This window comes from Melozone crissalis, unplaced genomic scaffold (genome assembly GCF_028551555.1).
Source record: "Melozone crissalis strain CALT ecotype California unplaced genomic scaffold, PUWL_Pcris_2 ptg000029l_1, whole genome shotgun sequence".
In the NCBI taxonomy this organism is placed as follows: domain Eukaryota; kingdom Metazoa; phylum Chordata; class Aves; order Passeriformes; family Passerellidae; genus Melozone; species Melozone crissalis.
The window spans coordinates 2,302,716-2,317,763 of NW_026535807.1; the positions used below are offsets into that span (position 1 = coordinate 2,302,716).

The 15,048-nt window shown below is 42.5% G+C and overlaps 1 protein-coding gene across 3 annotated transcripts in view; it reads right to left on the reverse strand.

Moving 5' to 3' along the window:
• CNTN6 (contactin 6) overlaps positions 1–15,048 on the reverse strand; it is a 129,774-nt gene that overhangs the window by 18,620 nt on the left and 96,106 nt on the right. For all 3 annotated transcript variants that reach the window (XM_054280993.1, XM_054280991.1, XM_054280992.1), the window contains exon 12: positions 566–693. In XM_054280993.1, the coding sequence (XP_054136968.1) occupies positions 566–693 (128 nt within the window). The remainder of the gene's footprint in view (positions 1–565; positions 694–15,048) is intronic.

The window sequence follows — 15,048 nt, forward strand, 5'->3', positions numbered from 1 at the left end:
ATGCTTTCCCAAGTTCTGACATTTCAGTTGAAAATAATGCTGAAGCAATGAGGCCTATAATTGAACAGCCCAAACTTCTCCAGAGGGGAAACAAAAACAAATGTTCCCTGCAAACAAGATCATTTTTATACCATGTTGTTACTTGGTGTTTTAATAAACTTCATAAATGCCAAACACAATAGGTTGGGGGTTTTTTTCATGTTTTAATGGGATTTTCCCATATTGCCACAATGTATGGGCCATGTGAAAAGGGAGAACCTTAATGAGGTCAGAGCTGCAGAAACCCTGAAGTTCTTGGTGCTTTCATTGCTGGCTGTGCTGCAGCCCCATCTCAGGTCACACTCTGAGCTGGATCAGTGCTAATTGCTCTGTCAAAAGGTGAATATTTAAAATATTTTTGCCAGATGCAAATTTAAGGAGGAGCTCACACTGCAGGATACAGCACCATTCTGATACTGCTGAAGAGAAGGATATCAAAATAAAATAGTTACAAAATCAGAGAATCTTGGGTTGGAAGGGCTTTTGAAGCTCATTCAGTCCACAAAAGAAGGAAATGCTGAAATACCTTTCACAATCAGGTTCCCTGAGTTTCTGGCAGTTCCAAACTGGTTTGTGGCTACACAAGTGTAAAGCCCAGCATCCACCTTGGAGATGTTGGAGATCCTGAGGCTGCCATCCTCCAGGAGCAGCACCCTGGGGAAAAACAGAAAAAATGCAACCACAGAATCCCAGAGTGGCTTGGGTTTGATGGGATCTTAAAGCTCATCCCACCCCTGCCATGGACAGGACAGGGACAGGGACAGGGACACCTTGCACCATCCCAGATGGCCCCAAGCCCTGTCCAACCTGGCCTTGGTACTTCCAGGGATGGAAAATCCACAATTTCCTGGGCCACAATAGGAAAATAGAAATAAAGAAGACTTCTGGCAGAGGAATAGTAACAGAAATGCAGTGCTACTTTTAATATTTAAATATTTATTATTTTAATATTTCCATTATGATTTTTCTCTTCTACAGCAAGCTGAATCTGTGTTAACCAATTTTCACCTCTTCTGCTTATTAATTTCTATATTAGAAATGTTTTATTGGCAAACTGGGGTTGATCATTCACTTCTCCAGGTAACTTTCATACAGCAAAATCTGGTATCTCAAGAAAAAGTCAAAATACCTAACTTGCTACTTACTTGTGTTCCATTTTACCATGGTTTTGTTGTTTTTTGGGGGTTTTTTTACAGATCCCAGTGTTTCTAAGCCAAGCTAAGGTTGTGTGTGAGCCCAGCTTCCCATGGAGTTCTGTCAGGATTATTAAAAGATATTATCAGACTGGCTGAGGTGCTCAAATGCCACCTCACAGGCCAAGGAGCCAAATCAAATCCATCACTGTCTCACTGGGGCCCCAAACCACCCCGGAGTCACTGAGTTGTTCATCTCAGTGTGCAGAGAATTGGGGAAATTGCATTTAATTGATAATTTCAGGATTACTCCTGGCTTTTATGGACAAAATTATTTTTTAAGCTTGTTCCTATTTTATTTTTTCATGTTATTGAGATGCTTTGGAATGTAATCAGGACAAGGATTGGATGTGATTTCCTGGGATAAGCTGTCACTGTGCCTGGACTCTTCTGCTGTCACACACAAGGGCAGAACTTCAGGATTTTGGGATTTTCTACAGAATCACACAGAACACACATCCAAAAGTAGAGGATTTTCAAATCACAGCTGAATTAGCAATGAACTTCAGCACAGAAAATATTATTCTGTAATATGTTGGGGTTTTTTTCCCCAGTTGTTCAACAACCACCTGATAAATGTGGAACTTGAACAAATTTTTTTCTGAATTTAGAAGAAATTTAAGACATGAAGGTCCTGGAAGTTTCATAAAAATGGGGTCAGGTCCCTGTGTGCACCTCCTCTTACCACAAAGCTCATTTCTCAACAGGCATCAGAGAATCTGCACCCAATGCCACATTTCTTTACACTCAAAAAAATAATTCAGTGTAAGCCACAACTCCACAGGAAACCAGGCTCCATTCACTCACAGCAGCACTGCATCATTTTTTATATCCCTCATTTAATTGACATTTAACTCTAATACAAGGCTCCTTTCATAAAATAGAAAATATCTAATTCATGCATCACAGCTTGGGTTTTTAATATTTATTACTAACAACATAAGATTGGGTGATGTACTGAATTATTAAAGGAAATGAACAATCACAAGAGCAGAAGTTGGAGCTGGCAGCAGCATCAGAACCATTAAATGCACAAAAAAACCCCCATCACAGTGTGTTTCTGTTTCCCATTCTGGCATTTATACATTTGTAACTGCAAGTGGAACACACATCAGACCTTGTCCTGCTCCTGTTACACGTCCCAACAGCTCAGCTGGGAAGGAGAAGCACTAAACTTGGATTTCTGCTGATCTTCTGGCTTATATCCCCCTAAGTTCACATGTCACACCATCATCTGACCTTTCCCTGTGGGAATTCATAAAATTAGAGGGAAAATTAGGATTAAAATTAAGCAGGTGGATTTGGGACCAGGACAAGCAGAGATGTCCGTCTGCAGCTGGGAGGGGAAGGGATTTAGGGTTCAGTGAAAAATCTTTGTTTCCTTGGCAATAATCACCAGGTGCTGCAGCAGCTCTGGGTTTGCCACTCGTGGTACAGTGAGGGAATAAGTTCAGGTTTAATAATCCATCATTTTGAACAGGAACTGAGCAAAATAGGAGGAGGCAAAGCCCCCTCCTCAATACAGAGATGTGTCAGCTGAAGGTGTTGTTTGGATAAGGAAGGGGGAATGAAGTTGTGCCAGGGGAGGGACAGGTTGGATTTTTGGGAAAGGTTTTTCCCCCAGAGGGTGCTGGCACTGCCCAGGCTCTCCAGGGAATGGGCACAGAGGCTGCCAGAGCTCCAGGAGCCTCTGGAAAACCCTCCCAGGGATGCCCAGGGGGGATTTGGGGTGTCTGGGCAGAGCCAGGAGCTGTATCTTGGCACCTAGGGCTGTTTCTGATCCTTGTGGGATCCTTCCAGTGAGGATATTCCATGATTCTGTGATCCCATGAACTGAGCTGGTGTCATGTCGCAGACATCTTTGTATGAAAAATCCTTTTCTTAGGATTTTTCCTCCTGGGAAGATGTGAGGCCTCAGGAACAAAATGTAAACAATGGCTATCTGCTGCTGTGGAATGCAACAGGTGCATCTGGGATTGGTCTCATGTGGTTGCTTCTAATTAATGGCCAATCATGGCACAGCTGGCTCAGATGGAGAGTCCGAGACAGCTGCCTTTGTTATCATTCCTTTCTATTCTTAGCTTAGCCAGCCTTCTGGTGAAACCTTTTCTTCTATTCTTTTAGTATAGTTTTAATGTAATATATATCATAAAATAATAAATCAGCCTTCTGAAACATGGAGTCAGATCCTCATCTCTTCCCTCAACATAAGACCCCTGTGAACACGGTCACAGTATCACAGCTGTGCATCAACAGCAGCCCTGGCTCCTCTCCCTCACCCATCTCTGGCTGTTCCAAAGGCAGCTGTGAACATGAAGAAACATTTCCAAGCATTCCCCTTCTGCCTCTGCAATATTTTTTGCATTAATGATGCTTTTCTTCCCATCAGCTTGCACCAACCACCAGAAAAACTGCTGGTGATAAAACAGAGGATGCAATTGGGTGGCTGGGTAACATATGGTGTTCATCAAACAGTATCCAAAGAGATTCCAGTGAATCAGCAAATGTTCATAAATTTGGTACTTGAATAATAATTCATAACAAGCCACCTCAGTGTCTTTCTCTCCATCAAATATTGATAACCTAAAAGCTCTTAGGTGCAAATTAAAATCCAGTAGTGGCATAAAACAAAAACAAAACAAAAAACAAACAAACAAAAAAAAAAACCCCAAAGGCTTCAGTGTAGGTAAATACACAGGAAAAAACAGTCAGTAAAATATAGAATAGCAAAGGGGAGAAGCTTTGAAAGCTCCATCTTAGCCCCTGTGGATTCTGGTTACAGCTCTTCCACTGAAGTTTGGTCATGCCTCAGATTTTTCATCCCTGTATTCTTCATGATGAATTGAGACCTTGATAATTCCCATCTCTCTCATTTAGCCACTAAGAGGGGTTTGTACCCACTCAGGAGCTGGCAGTGTCACGTTTGATCTGAAGAAATGCTGCTCTGAAACAATATTTCAATGGCTGGGCAGGCTGAGGATGGAATGGCTCTTTTAATGGATCAAAAAGGAACTTAGCAGAGAGAAAATCTGCTAAATAAAAGCTCCTGAGTTGTTTGAAACAGGTCATGCTACCTAACAACAATTAGAGCGAGCAGTAAATAAGACACTCAGGCAGAATTTGTGTAACAGCACAAAGAGCTCCAGTGTAATTAGTTTAGTGGGGAAAGGAATGAAAAAAAAAGTTTAAAAAAGTGAGAAATTTCCAGCTGTCCTGAGGTCTGGATAGGAGAGGGATGGGAAGACAGAGCACAGCAGAAAATTGAGATGATGCATTTCAAATGCAAGAAGAAAAACAACAAATGTGAAATGCTGCCCCAGGTACCAGGAACAGCAAAATTGCCCTAAACTCCCTCAGAGCCAGGACTGTGTGCCCTGGGTGGGTTCAGAGGGGCTGCACTTTGTCCTCTCCCATTTCTCTCCTAAATCAGGGAGCTGTGATGCACAAGGCCATGGGAATATTGTCTTTAATGGGCTTTGGATCAAGCTCTGACAAATGGTTTAAAAAGAAGCTGTGAAAGGCACGTCTCACCTGCTGGAAACCATTCCTTTTCACAACATCTGAGGCTGTGTGAAGGCTATAGATAATAATTCTTAGCAGCTGCATCACAAGACAAGGTAATTCCAAGTGCTGTGATGAGACAGAAAAGTTTAACTTGTCCAACACAATGCAAGGAGAATATTCTGTCTGCCAGGAAAACTGGACTTCTCTCAATAAGTAAATAAGTGCCTGTCAAAGACCCAAAAGCACAAGATGTGAAGCAGATCTGATAAATGCAGAGCTGTGAAAGAAGGAGGAGAAGGAAGAACTCAGGGCCCAGCTGAGTTCATAAAGCTCTGAGGCATCAAGGGATTGCTTAAGCCCAGCCTAACTCTAGGCTGGCATTTCTGATTTACAAAATGCTTAAATCCTGATTAGAGTCCTGCTTTCTCCTGTGCTCCTGCCTGGTGCTACCTCTGGATGAGCAGCTCAATTAAATAAAGCTGCTGTGAGCAAAAGAAGAGATGAAAATCCAGTTCTGACTATTCGTGCACGGTTCCTGCACACCAGGGAGAGTTGGGAATACACAGAAATATTATTCCATGTGGAATTGTGGAATGGTTTGGGGTGGAAGGGACCCAAAGATCATCCAGTTCCATGGGCAGGGTCACCTTCCACTGTCCCAGGTTGTTCCAAGCCCCAGTGTCCAACCTGGCCTTGGCACTGCCAGAGATCCAGGGCCAGCCTGTGCCAGCGTTTTATCACCAGCAGTGTAAAATATTTCTTCCTCATTCCTAATCTAACCTGACTCTCTTTCACTTTAAACCCATCAGATATAAATATTGAAATTCCCCTCTGAGTGCCTCCATCAGGGGATGAGCTCCATGTGCAGGCAGGAAAACAAACAGCTTCCCTGGGATCTGCTGGAGCCAGAGCTCCGTGTGATGTTCAAAAAGAAGAGTTTGCAAAGTTTGTGCAGAAGCCAGAGGCTGTGGGGAAGAGGTGAGAGCTCATTAAAATTGTCACACATACTTTTTTAAGTAAAGAACTTGAGAAATCAAGCAGGGATGATAGGTGCAGCTTTTAATTAACCAGGCCAAACAAACCATCTCCGAGCGTGTTGTCTCGTGTGAACAAAAGATTGTTGATGGCTATTTGCTTTGATCTTAAGAGCATGAAAGAACAATATGTATTTAACAAGGCTGATGGAAGAAAGAAAATCTGAGAAAAGAAAGAGGTGTCAAGTCATTAGATTTAAAAGTGCAGCAGGGGTAGCTTTGTGCACTGCTGCATTGTTCAGCCAATCTGTTTTTGGGAGAGGGGGATGTTAATTCATGGATATGAAATGCATGGATTCAAACAGCAAAGGGCTTTGAAATCCCCATCAAAATCTTGAGCTGGATCCATGTAAAACTGGGTGGATTCTGCAGCTTTCAGCACTGCCAGAAGGGCAGCTCTCCCTTCAAGGGTGTAATTCTTTTCCAAATAAAGTAACCCTGGTACTTTGTACAGATTCCCTCTCCTTGTCTCCTGTCTGCTCTCACATCTGACACCTCCCAGCCTTATTGAAGCCTCATCACGGCGCTGTGCTGATAAAAAGAGAGGAATCTGGATCTGATGAAATCAGAGGCAAAGTAATTTTTATTATCTTAGAAATCCTATTTGAAACCATGTCTGCTCAGCCTCCCTTTGCTGCTCAGGAGCAAACCCCCTCTTTATTTCCAGGCTGTGCAAAGAGATATATTGTTTATAAATTTCTCCAGACATGCTGCCAGACACTGAGACAATATCTGACTCCTCTAATTTTACCAAGATTGAGGAGCAGGAGAGGCTGCATTAAAAACTACAAAGGGAAGGGAGTGAGGGGCAGAAAGATGAGCACAACTCCCAAACGAGTTGGAATTAGCAGTGATTTATGCAGATGGAAATGTGAGCAAAGTTTGGCTGAGTGAATGACTTGTCCCTGCTGCTGACAGCCATGGTATTTTTGAAAAGGTCCCACTGAATCCCATCTGAGATCTGACTGTCTGTATCATATGTTAATGATCTTTGTACCTGTTTATTCTATTCCGAGCATAATTTGTATGCTAATAGTGTTGCCATTTAATAAACTGCGCTTAAAAAGATTTTCCTTATCTGCATGCTGATATAAATGAGCTTCAGGGTTGATTGACAATTAACTGGGAATCAAATAAATGTCATTATAATCTTTTAACTATTTGGATCAAAACACAATCCAGCTGAATAGTCTCATTAAAATATTGTAGAAAATAATATTATTAGAAATTATTAAATGTGATGCTAGAACTCTTCCATCCTCTTTCTTAAAATTCTCCCCTCTTCCTAAAAATAGAATTATTTTTGCATCAAATCCCTGCAATTGGGACCACAAATATTTATTTATGTAAATATATACAGCTGTCTGAACTGAGCTGTACTCCATCACACAGATTCCAGAGAAAACACAGGATTTTCAGGAGCTGCTGCTGCCTTTAACATAAAATAGCAAAAATTGTTTTGCCCTGTCTGTAACACACTCAAGGATTAAATGTGAGGCAGATGTTCCTCTGTGATGGCCAAAGGAAAAAAGTGACAAAAGCACCCAAATGTGCCCAAATGTCTTGTAGTGACACATCCCAGAGCTGGCAGCCAGGGAATACTGGGCAACAGCACCTCTGTGTGTATGGGAAAGAAAAGCAGAAAAGGAGCAGAATTGCCAAATAAAACAGCTGCCAATTTCTTGATCTTCCAAGTTCTGCTGGTTTTATGAAATCTTTGTAACTCCACTACATCAGACAAAAGCTGTTCCAGTGCAGGATGGGATGTCCACACTGCCACTATTCTAATCCCACTATTAATCATCATTTTTATGATCCAGGTGCTATCAGGAGCTCTGACTCAGCCCTTCACACAACAAAATTCACTCCAGATGTAAAACTAAGCCCTCAATATGGGATTTTAGTAGAATTTAACCAGTACAGAAGGCTCTGAATTGCCCTCTGCGTGGGAGTTTCATTCACTTGCAGGAAGCTGCTTCCCTCTCTCCTTGTCAGAACACATTTCAAGAGCACAAAACAATAAAACCTGCTGGTAACCTTAAAGAATTCTGTCCAGACATCAAGCAGCTGACACCAGCATGGCCCTGCTTGGATTTCAGAAACCCTGGAATAGGATCAGAGACCAAAAACCCCCAAAACAGAATCAGAGAATGCCAGGACGGTTTGGAGTGGAAGGGGCCTTAAAACTCATCCCATTCCACCCATGCCATGGGCAGGAACACCTTCCCCTACCCCAGGGTGCTACAAACCCCATCCAGCCAGGTTTCCTGCAGGTCCAGGGGGAGCCCAACCAACAGGAACAAGAAATTAGTGCATTTTTTCCAAATTTGGAGCATGTTTTCTGAATTTGGTGCATGTTGTCCAAATTTGGAGCATGTTTTCCATATTTGGTGCATGCTTTCCAAATTTGGTGCATGATTTCCAAATATGGTGCAGGTTTTCTGTATTTGGTGTATATTTTCCCAATCTGGTGCATGGTTTCCAAATATGGTGCATGTTTTCCAAATTTGGTGCATGTTGTCCAAATCTGGTGCAGGTTTTCCGTATTTGGTGTATGTTTTCCAAATTTGGAGCATGTTTTCCAATTTGGTGCATGTTATCCAAATTTGGGTCACGCTTTCCAAATTTGGTGTATGCTTCCCAAATCTGATGCATGTTTTCCAAGTTTGGTGCATATTTTCCATCCCACAGTGGCATTTTGGATGCTGCAGCAATACCATCAGCAGCAACGATGTGCATGGCAGCACAACTTGGACTGGAAGAGAGGCACAGAAGGTAAAATTCTCTCATTACTTTTTTTTCCTGCAAACTCCTAATTAGGAACCTTGATTCCCAGCCTGCTCAGTGGAAAAAGATCCAATGAGATTGTCTGGCTTTGGATGGAATCCTGAACTTCCATCAGAAAATGTGCATGGAGCAGGGACAGGACACTGGAAGGGGGAGAGGGCACAGCACTGACACTCACTGGGGATTGGATTATTGCAATTCCTTTTGAAGGGAAGAGTGACAGATTTCCTGGGACACCTCAGCATGCAGGACAGCCCCTTGGAAAGGCTTCCCTTAACAATGCTGTCATAACTTGAATGGGAATAACTTCAAATTGCATTAGAGAGGTATCCTGCAGAGGAGAGTTGGAATAAATCCTCTTTTTCATGTGAGAACATCTGCTTCATTTGCTTCCTCCATGCTCCCATTACCTGATGTGCTAAACACTGGCACTGAGCACTCGGCAGTGCAGGGTGAAATTAGGTTTGTTGGCTGGTTCTGTTGTGAAACTCTCCAAGAAGAGAGAGAAGAAAGGAAAAACCCTTTTCTGCTGTCTTCCCCTGCACCAATATCCTCTGGCTGCTGCCTGGGTCAGGTAGCAATGGGGGTCCCCTCCTGCCTCCTCGTTACTCTGCAGTGCCTTGACTTCAAATGGAAACAGAACAGAGGGAGAAGAAAGGGGAGAAACAAAGGAAAATAAGATAAAGAAGGAAAAAATAAAGTATTTCTTTTTTCCTTCCCATCATCTGCGCTCGTTCTTCCTTCTCCTTATCTCCCTCCTCATCTTTCAGTCAAAGTTTCCATTCCCCTGCCTTCACTCTCAGCGTGGGGAACAAGAATAAAATAACCAGAAAGATGGAGAAGAAGGAAAGACTGAAGGCACTTCAGGAGAGTTTGGGGTGTTTTCTGACAAGCCTTTGGCTGTAAAACTTCTGCCAAAATCACCAGTCCTGGTGATTCCTGTGGCTGCTGCCACGTGTGATGCTCCTCCCAGATCCAGTGGCACTGGAAAATGCCTACAACCAACACCAAAACTAAACAAACCCCAAAATCAGACAAACTTCCCTGCGGAGAGCAAATAAATCCTCAGTAAATGCATTGGAACTGCCTCTCCCAGTTCTGTGCAATTCCCTTCTGTTTTCTGTCTGAAACCAGGACCACTGGATATTTTTAGCTAGAAAATCCTTCCTGCAGCTCTCAGCATTCCCTGGGGAATGGTGTGATGGTGGGGCTTGTCTGGTTAGCACCAAATGCGCTGTGACACTGGGGTTTCAGAGATAAAAAACACCTCTAAACAGCAACCCCGGTTTTGTAGGAGTTTTCATGTTTTAAAGAGTAACTTCAGACCAAACACTGGAAGCAGGCAGGTAAATCCGTGCTTTTAATTCCTGTCAGTCTGTTTGTAAGCAAGGAATGGAGCTGAAGTGATTAATCAAATTTAGCAGAGGTGGAATCAATCCCATTGGTTCTCCAGGCAAAAGTGGGATTTCATCAACAGATAAGCTTAATTTGTATTCGTGTTGACTTTCAGCAGTGGCGTCTGAGATAGCTGGAATTGCTCTGATTGCTGGTGCCCACACTTCAAGTGCTCTATTTAAATACTAAAATAGGAAATGAACTTCTTTACAAGCACACAGACACTGATAAGATAGAAGGGTTAAGGCATCTCATCAAAGCTATGCAAAACTCCTTGTGGAGGAAAAGCAAGAAGGATAAAAACAGAGACACACTTAATCCAGGCTTCAAAAACCAGACTTAAAAAATAAAATAATAGTAAAATCAATAGCCCAGTGCTAGTCACCCAGCTGCATTGCTGTAGAAAGCTGGGAATAGAACAGTAAGTTCTGGAATATCATAAGAAAAATAGATTTTATATGGAACTTGGCACCTGCATGCAAATATCTGGGGTATTTTATGTGCAAGCAGGGGGTGAGGAAGGCAGGGTGGTTTGTGGCACTAAGCAGCCTGGCTCCTCTTTGCCTGTGCCACTCATCTGCTTTGACTTCAAGGCAGTTGTGGATGGATTTCATTCCCTCAGCTTTGCTCAGCTAAGTTTGGTGTCTCATTTGAGAGGGAGGCACCTGCCAAGAACAAGTAAATAACTCCCTTAGGCTGCATATTGACTTCAGCTAAAGAATAGTCAAGTGCCATCAATCTCCTCCTTTGTTAGCAGACTAGTGCAAATTTTAGAATTTTCTATCCATTTGGTCTTGATTCCTCCCCAAGCAGATTTTTCTTATTTATTTTTAAGGGTAACGGATATTCTGAAGCTAAACCAACAGCATTGACATTCTGGTAATTGAAATGCTTCCCTGAAGTTTGCTGAACTGTCCTGACACATTTCTGCTCAAATTGGCTGGAGCTGAGACGCTGCTTCACAGACAATGCATTTTGTGTTTGATCAGGCCATTGAGTGAGGACTTCTCCTGTTTACCAATAATCACAGCACAAGATGAGCTGGGAGGGACCCACAAGGATCAGAATCCAACCCCAAAATCCCACAATGGGCATCCCTGGGAGGGTTTTCCAATTTCTCCTGGAGCTCTGGGGCTGTGCCCATTCCCTGGGCAGTGCCAGCACCTTCTAGGGGAAGAACCTTTCCCAAAAAATCCAACCTAAACCTGCCCTAACACAGCTCCAGCCATTCCCTGTCCCTGTCCCAGAGAACAGAGGTTGGAGCTGCCCCTCAGGAGGAGCTGAAGACTGTTTAACTCCCTGTTTGTCAAATTTGTCTAATTCTAACTTGTCTAATTCCACAGACACAAAACAATCCTTTTCCCAAAAAAAAAAAAAAAAAGTTTTAATATGTTAAAATGCTGCTGGGCTTGGAGTCTGGCTGTGAGCAGTGGAGGAGCAGAAGGAAAGCACAAAAAAGGGGTGGTCCAGTGTGGGGTGGGAGAACAGATCCTAAGGATATAGATCCTAAGGAAACAGATAGTAAGGAACAGATCCTAAGGAAACCTGTTGGGGTCCTGGCTGCTCCCCTGGCATCAGGAGAACCCCTGAGCCTGGGCTCCAAGGGGCAGCTCCAGGAACTCAGCAATTCCCAGATATTCCAAGGACTCAGCAATTCCCAGATACTCTTCAAGAAATCAGCAATTTCCAGATACTCTCCAGGAACTCAGCAATTCCCAGATTCTCCAGGAACACAGCAATTCCCAGATCCTCCAGGAACTCAGCAATTCCCAAATAATCTGGGAACTCAGCAATTCCCAGATAATTCCCCCATCCGCCACAACATCTGCTCCACTCACTTTCCATGGAATTTATGAAATGTAGCTTCCTACCTCATTGTTCTCCCATGTTTCCTCAGATTAATGGCAATAACCTGAGTGTAAAACACCAAAACCAAGAGTGCCACAGGACGCAGAATTCACCAGCTGTATTTATGGCAGAGCATCCATTCCCATCCCTCACAGAGCTGGGACTGAGCTGTGTCCTACCAGCAAGACTTGGAGCCAACAAGTATTGAGCATATTTTATGATCTCTAAATGCACTTCTTGCCCGGGCCCCCAAAAACAATTTAAATTATGAATATTTGCTTATTACTGATTATTAATGCATGGAAAGTGCTGTATATGACTAATGCATTCTTCCAGCCTACCTCATTTCTCAGTTTTCCCTCAGCTCTCCTCATTGAAATTCTGAGTGAAGTGAATCCCATATGTTTCCATGCATTCACTGCAGGGCTCGGGGATGCTCAGCCCAGGCTGGGGGAATAGCACCTCTCTCTGGCAAAGCAAAATCAGCCCCAATTCCCTTCCATTAAAATGCTCCCATCAAAAGGAATTTTTATAAAAGAAGTTTTCCATGAGAGTCCCAAATCTGAATTCACTGAAGGCACAAAGACGTTTGTGATGAGATCGGTGTCTAGACTTGAAAATTTGTTTTATTTAATATATGAATTGTTCCTTTCTTCTCTTCTGTTCCCTCAGTTGGATACGAGGGGATAGAAGCGAGGAGAGAGATGAAGAAAGCTCCTGTTGCATGCACTGAGGATGTGACACACATGAAAATTGCTGAGATCTGTGTCAGACTCCACGGGAAGGGAGTTTTGGGCACACAAAGCTTGGCTTTTGTTGTGTTTCCTTGCTACACTGAGCTCAAACCCCCAGCACACACCAGGAAAAGTTCTTTATTCCAGCTGTCCTTTGCAGAAGTGGCATTGCTCCCCAAACCCCATTTCTGTAGATTTTGACCCAAAGAAGGAGAATAATTGCCCAAGAGAGCACCTGAAGCTGAACTGGTGGAAATCACATGAGGAGGGAGCAGAAAAAACCAGCCAGGAGGAGCCACTGTGGGATTTCCCTTGGATTCCTGCAGCTGATAACCTGGAATTCTTTCTCAGGTGCCAACACCATGGACAAATCCCATTACTCAGGGCCTGAACCCTGCCAATAACAGTGGAATGGAGTTATTGCTGAAAATTTGGAAGGGAAACTCAATGAAGAGGGCTGGGAACAATAAGCAGATCTGGTACTGGTATGTCCAGGCTTTATTTCACCATCTAACTTTAAAAAAAAATATTGTTTTGGCATTTTCTGCAGGATTTACGTGTGTGTTTCAAGCTCACTGAAGTGTTTTACAGAAATGAGAGCAGACAAGCTGCTGAAGAGCTGAGCAATGGAACCACAAAAAGGATGGGAAAGACAAATGGGGCTGGAGAAAACTCTGCCCTGAAGAGGGGACTGAGGGCTGAGGACCTTCACTGCTGAACCCCAGCAAGAAATGCAGAAAATTACTCTTCAAAAAACTCTAAGATATTTTTCAGAGAGCAAGGGCCCAAATACTGCAGCTTTGGAAACTTAAAATTGACCTCAAGAACTCAGAAGAAATCTAATTAAAAATATTTAATTGTGGACCTATTAATATGGAAAATCTAATAATTAGTGCTCCTATTTAGCACACTTCTCTTTACACACTTACAAACTGAATTTAATGTAATCTCCTGTGATATCAAGAGTTCAGCTGATCAGGGAGAGTGGTTACCATGTATTCTGGACTATCAGGAATAAACTATTATCAGGAGTGAAAGGAAAAAGATAAAAATGAAGGAATGTTCTTTCCCCTTTGGGTGGAATAGGTCTGGTTTCATGATTTCTTTAACAAAAGATTAAATTTGTCTAAATAATTTAAAAGCAGCTGCATGATCTGACTGATTTAAGAATGAGCCCATCGCAGAACTGGAAGGGATTGGTTTTCCCTTTTTTTAGCAACTATAACCCTTCCAAATATTTTAAAAAAGGCCAATAAAAGAGCCCATAAAGGTTATAATTGCAGCACGATAAAATGGGAGCAGAAATGGGCTTTGTCAGGGTTTAATCATATCTGTGGAGAAAGGCAGACCATGTTCCCTCTCTTTTTATGTGTAATTCCAGCACTTTAATTAGCCATGTACTTTACAGCCACACAAACCCTTATTTCATTTTGTTTTCTGTCAGGGAGATCTCTGGACTAACACTGTACTGCTGATTTATCTGCCATCCTTTTTAAACCACGGCATTAGCCAGTTTGTCATTTAATAATCGAACAGCCTCATAAATTCCACTTTGCACCAGTGGCCACACTGGCAATAATGTGCATGCAGAGAGTTTAAACTCTGTCTCCTTTGTAAATCCTGCTCCTGTTATTTGCTCCTGCCCAGCAGCAGGAGCCTTCTGGGATACTCAGAAATTACAGTGTGCTCAGAATTATTGTTAGTAAATTAATACAGGAGCACAAGTAAATACTGTAAGGAGTGCGTAAATATTTCTTTTATCAGTAAATCAGGTGGGGAATATCAGAGTAGTGGAACCTCAAGATCCAGGCTTAGTTCAGCCTCTGGAATAGGCAACACAATCAAAATACGATCAGAAGACAAATAAAGATTTGTTTAAACACTGGTTAGAAAAGTGTTTTTCATTGTGAGTGGTTAAAATGAAAATAAAATGGCCACTACTAAAGGGGATAAAAGCCATTGGAAAGTTCTCTGTGGCCATGGGATGGATTGCTCACCCAAATTTCTCTGTTCCACCGCCAGCACCTATGTAAAATTCTCAGATTTTCTCCTTCTTTCATAAATACTCCTGTGATTTTCCTCTATTGTACATTCCTGCAGTGTGGCATAGGGAAACAATTCTCTGTGCCACAGTTTGGGATAATGTTTTAGAGAATTGCCATCATTCTAAGTCTGATGTGACCCAAAGTAACCTCGTTGAGCAAGTGGTCCTGTGTGAAAATCTGTGCTCAGCTGCCAGAGCTTCATGAATTACTGATTATAGATTTCAAAGGCTGACAACAGAAGGTGACAAGAGAGGGTTGCTGTTATATTTGTGAGCTGAAAGAGATGCTGAGGAGGACTCTCAGACATTCTCAGCACTTCTGAAGACACTGCTGCCCATTTCATCCATCTGTCTCCATTTGTGTATGGAAATATCCTCAGGCCTGTCTGTTACTGACAGAGATGAGGGATATTTTATGCAAGACCCTTTGATTTCAATATTCCCCCATTTTATTGCTATTAGTGTGGAAT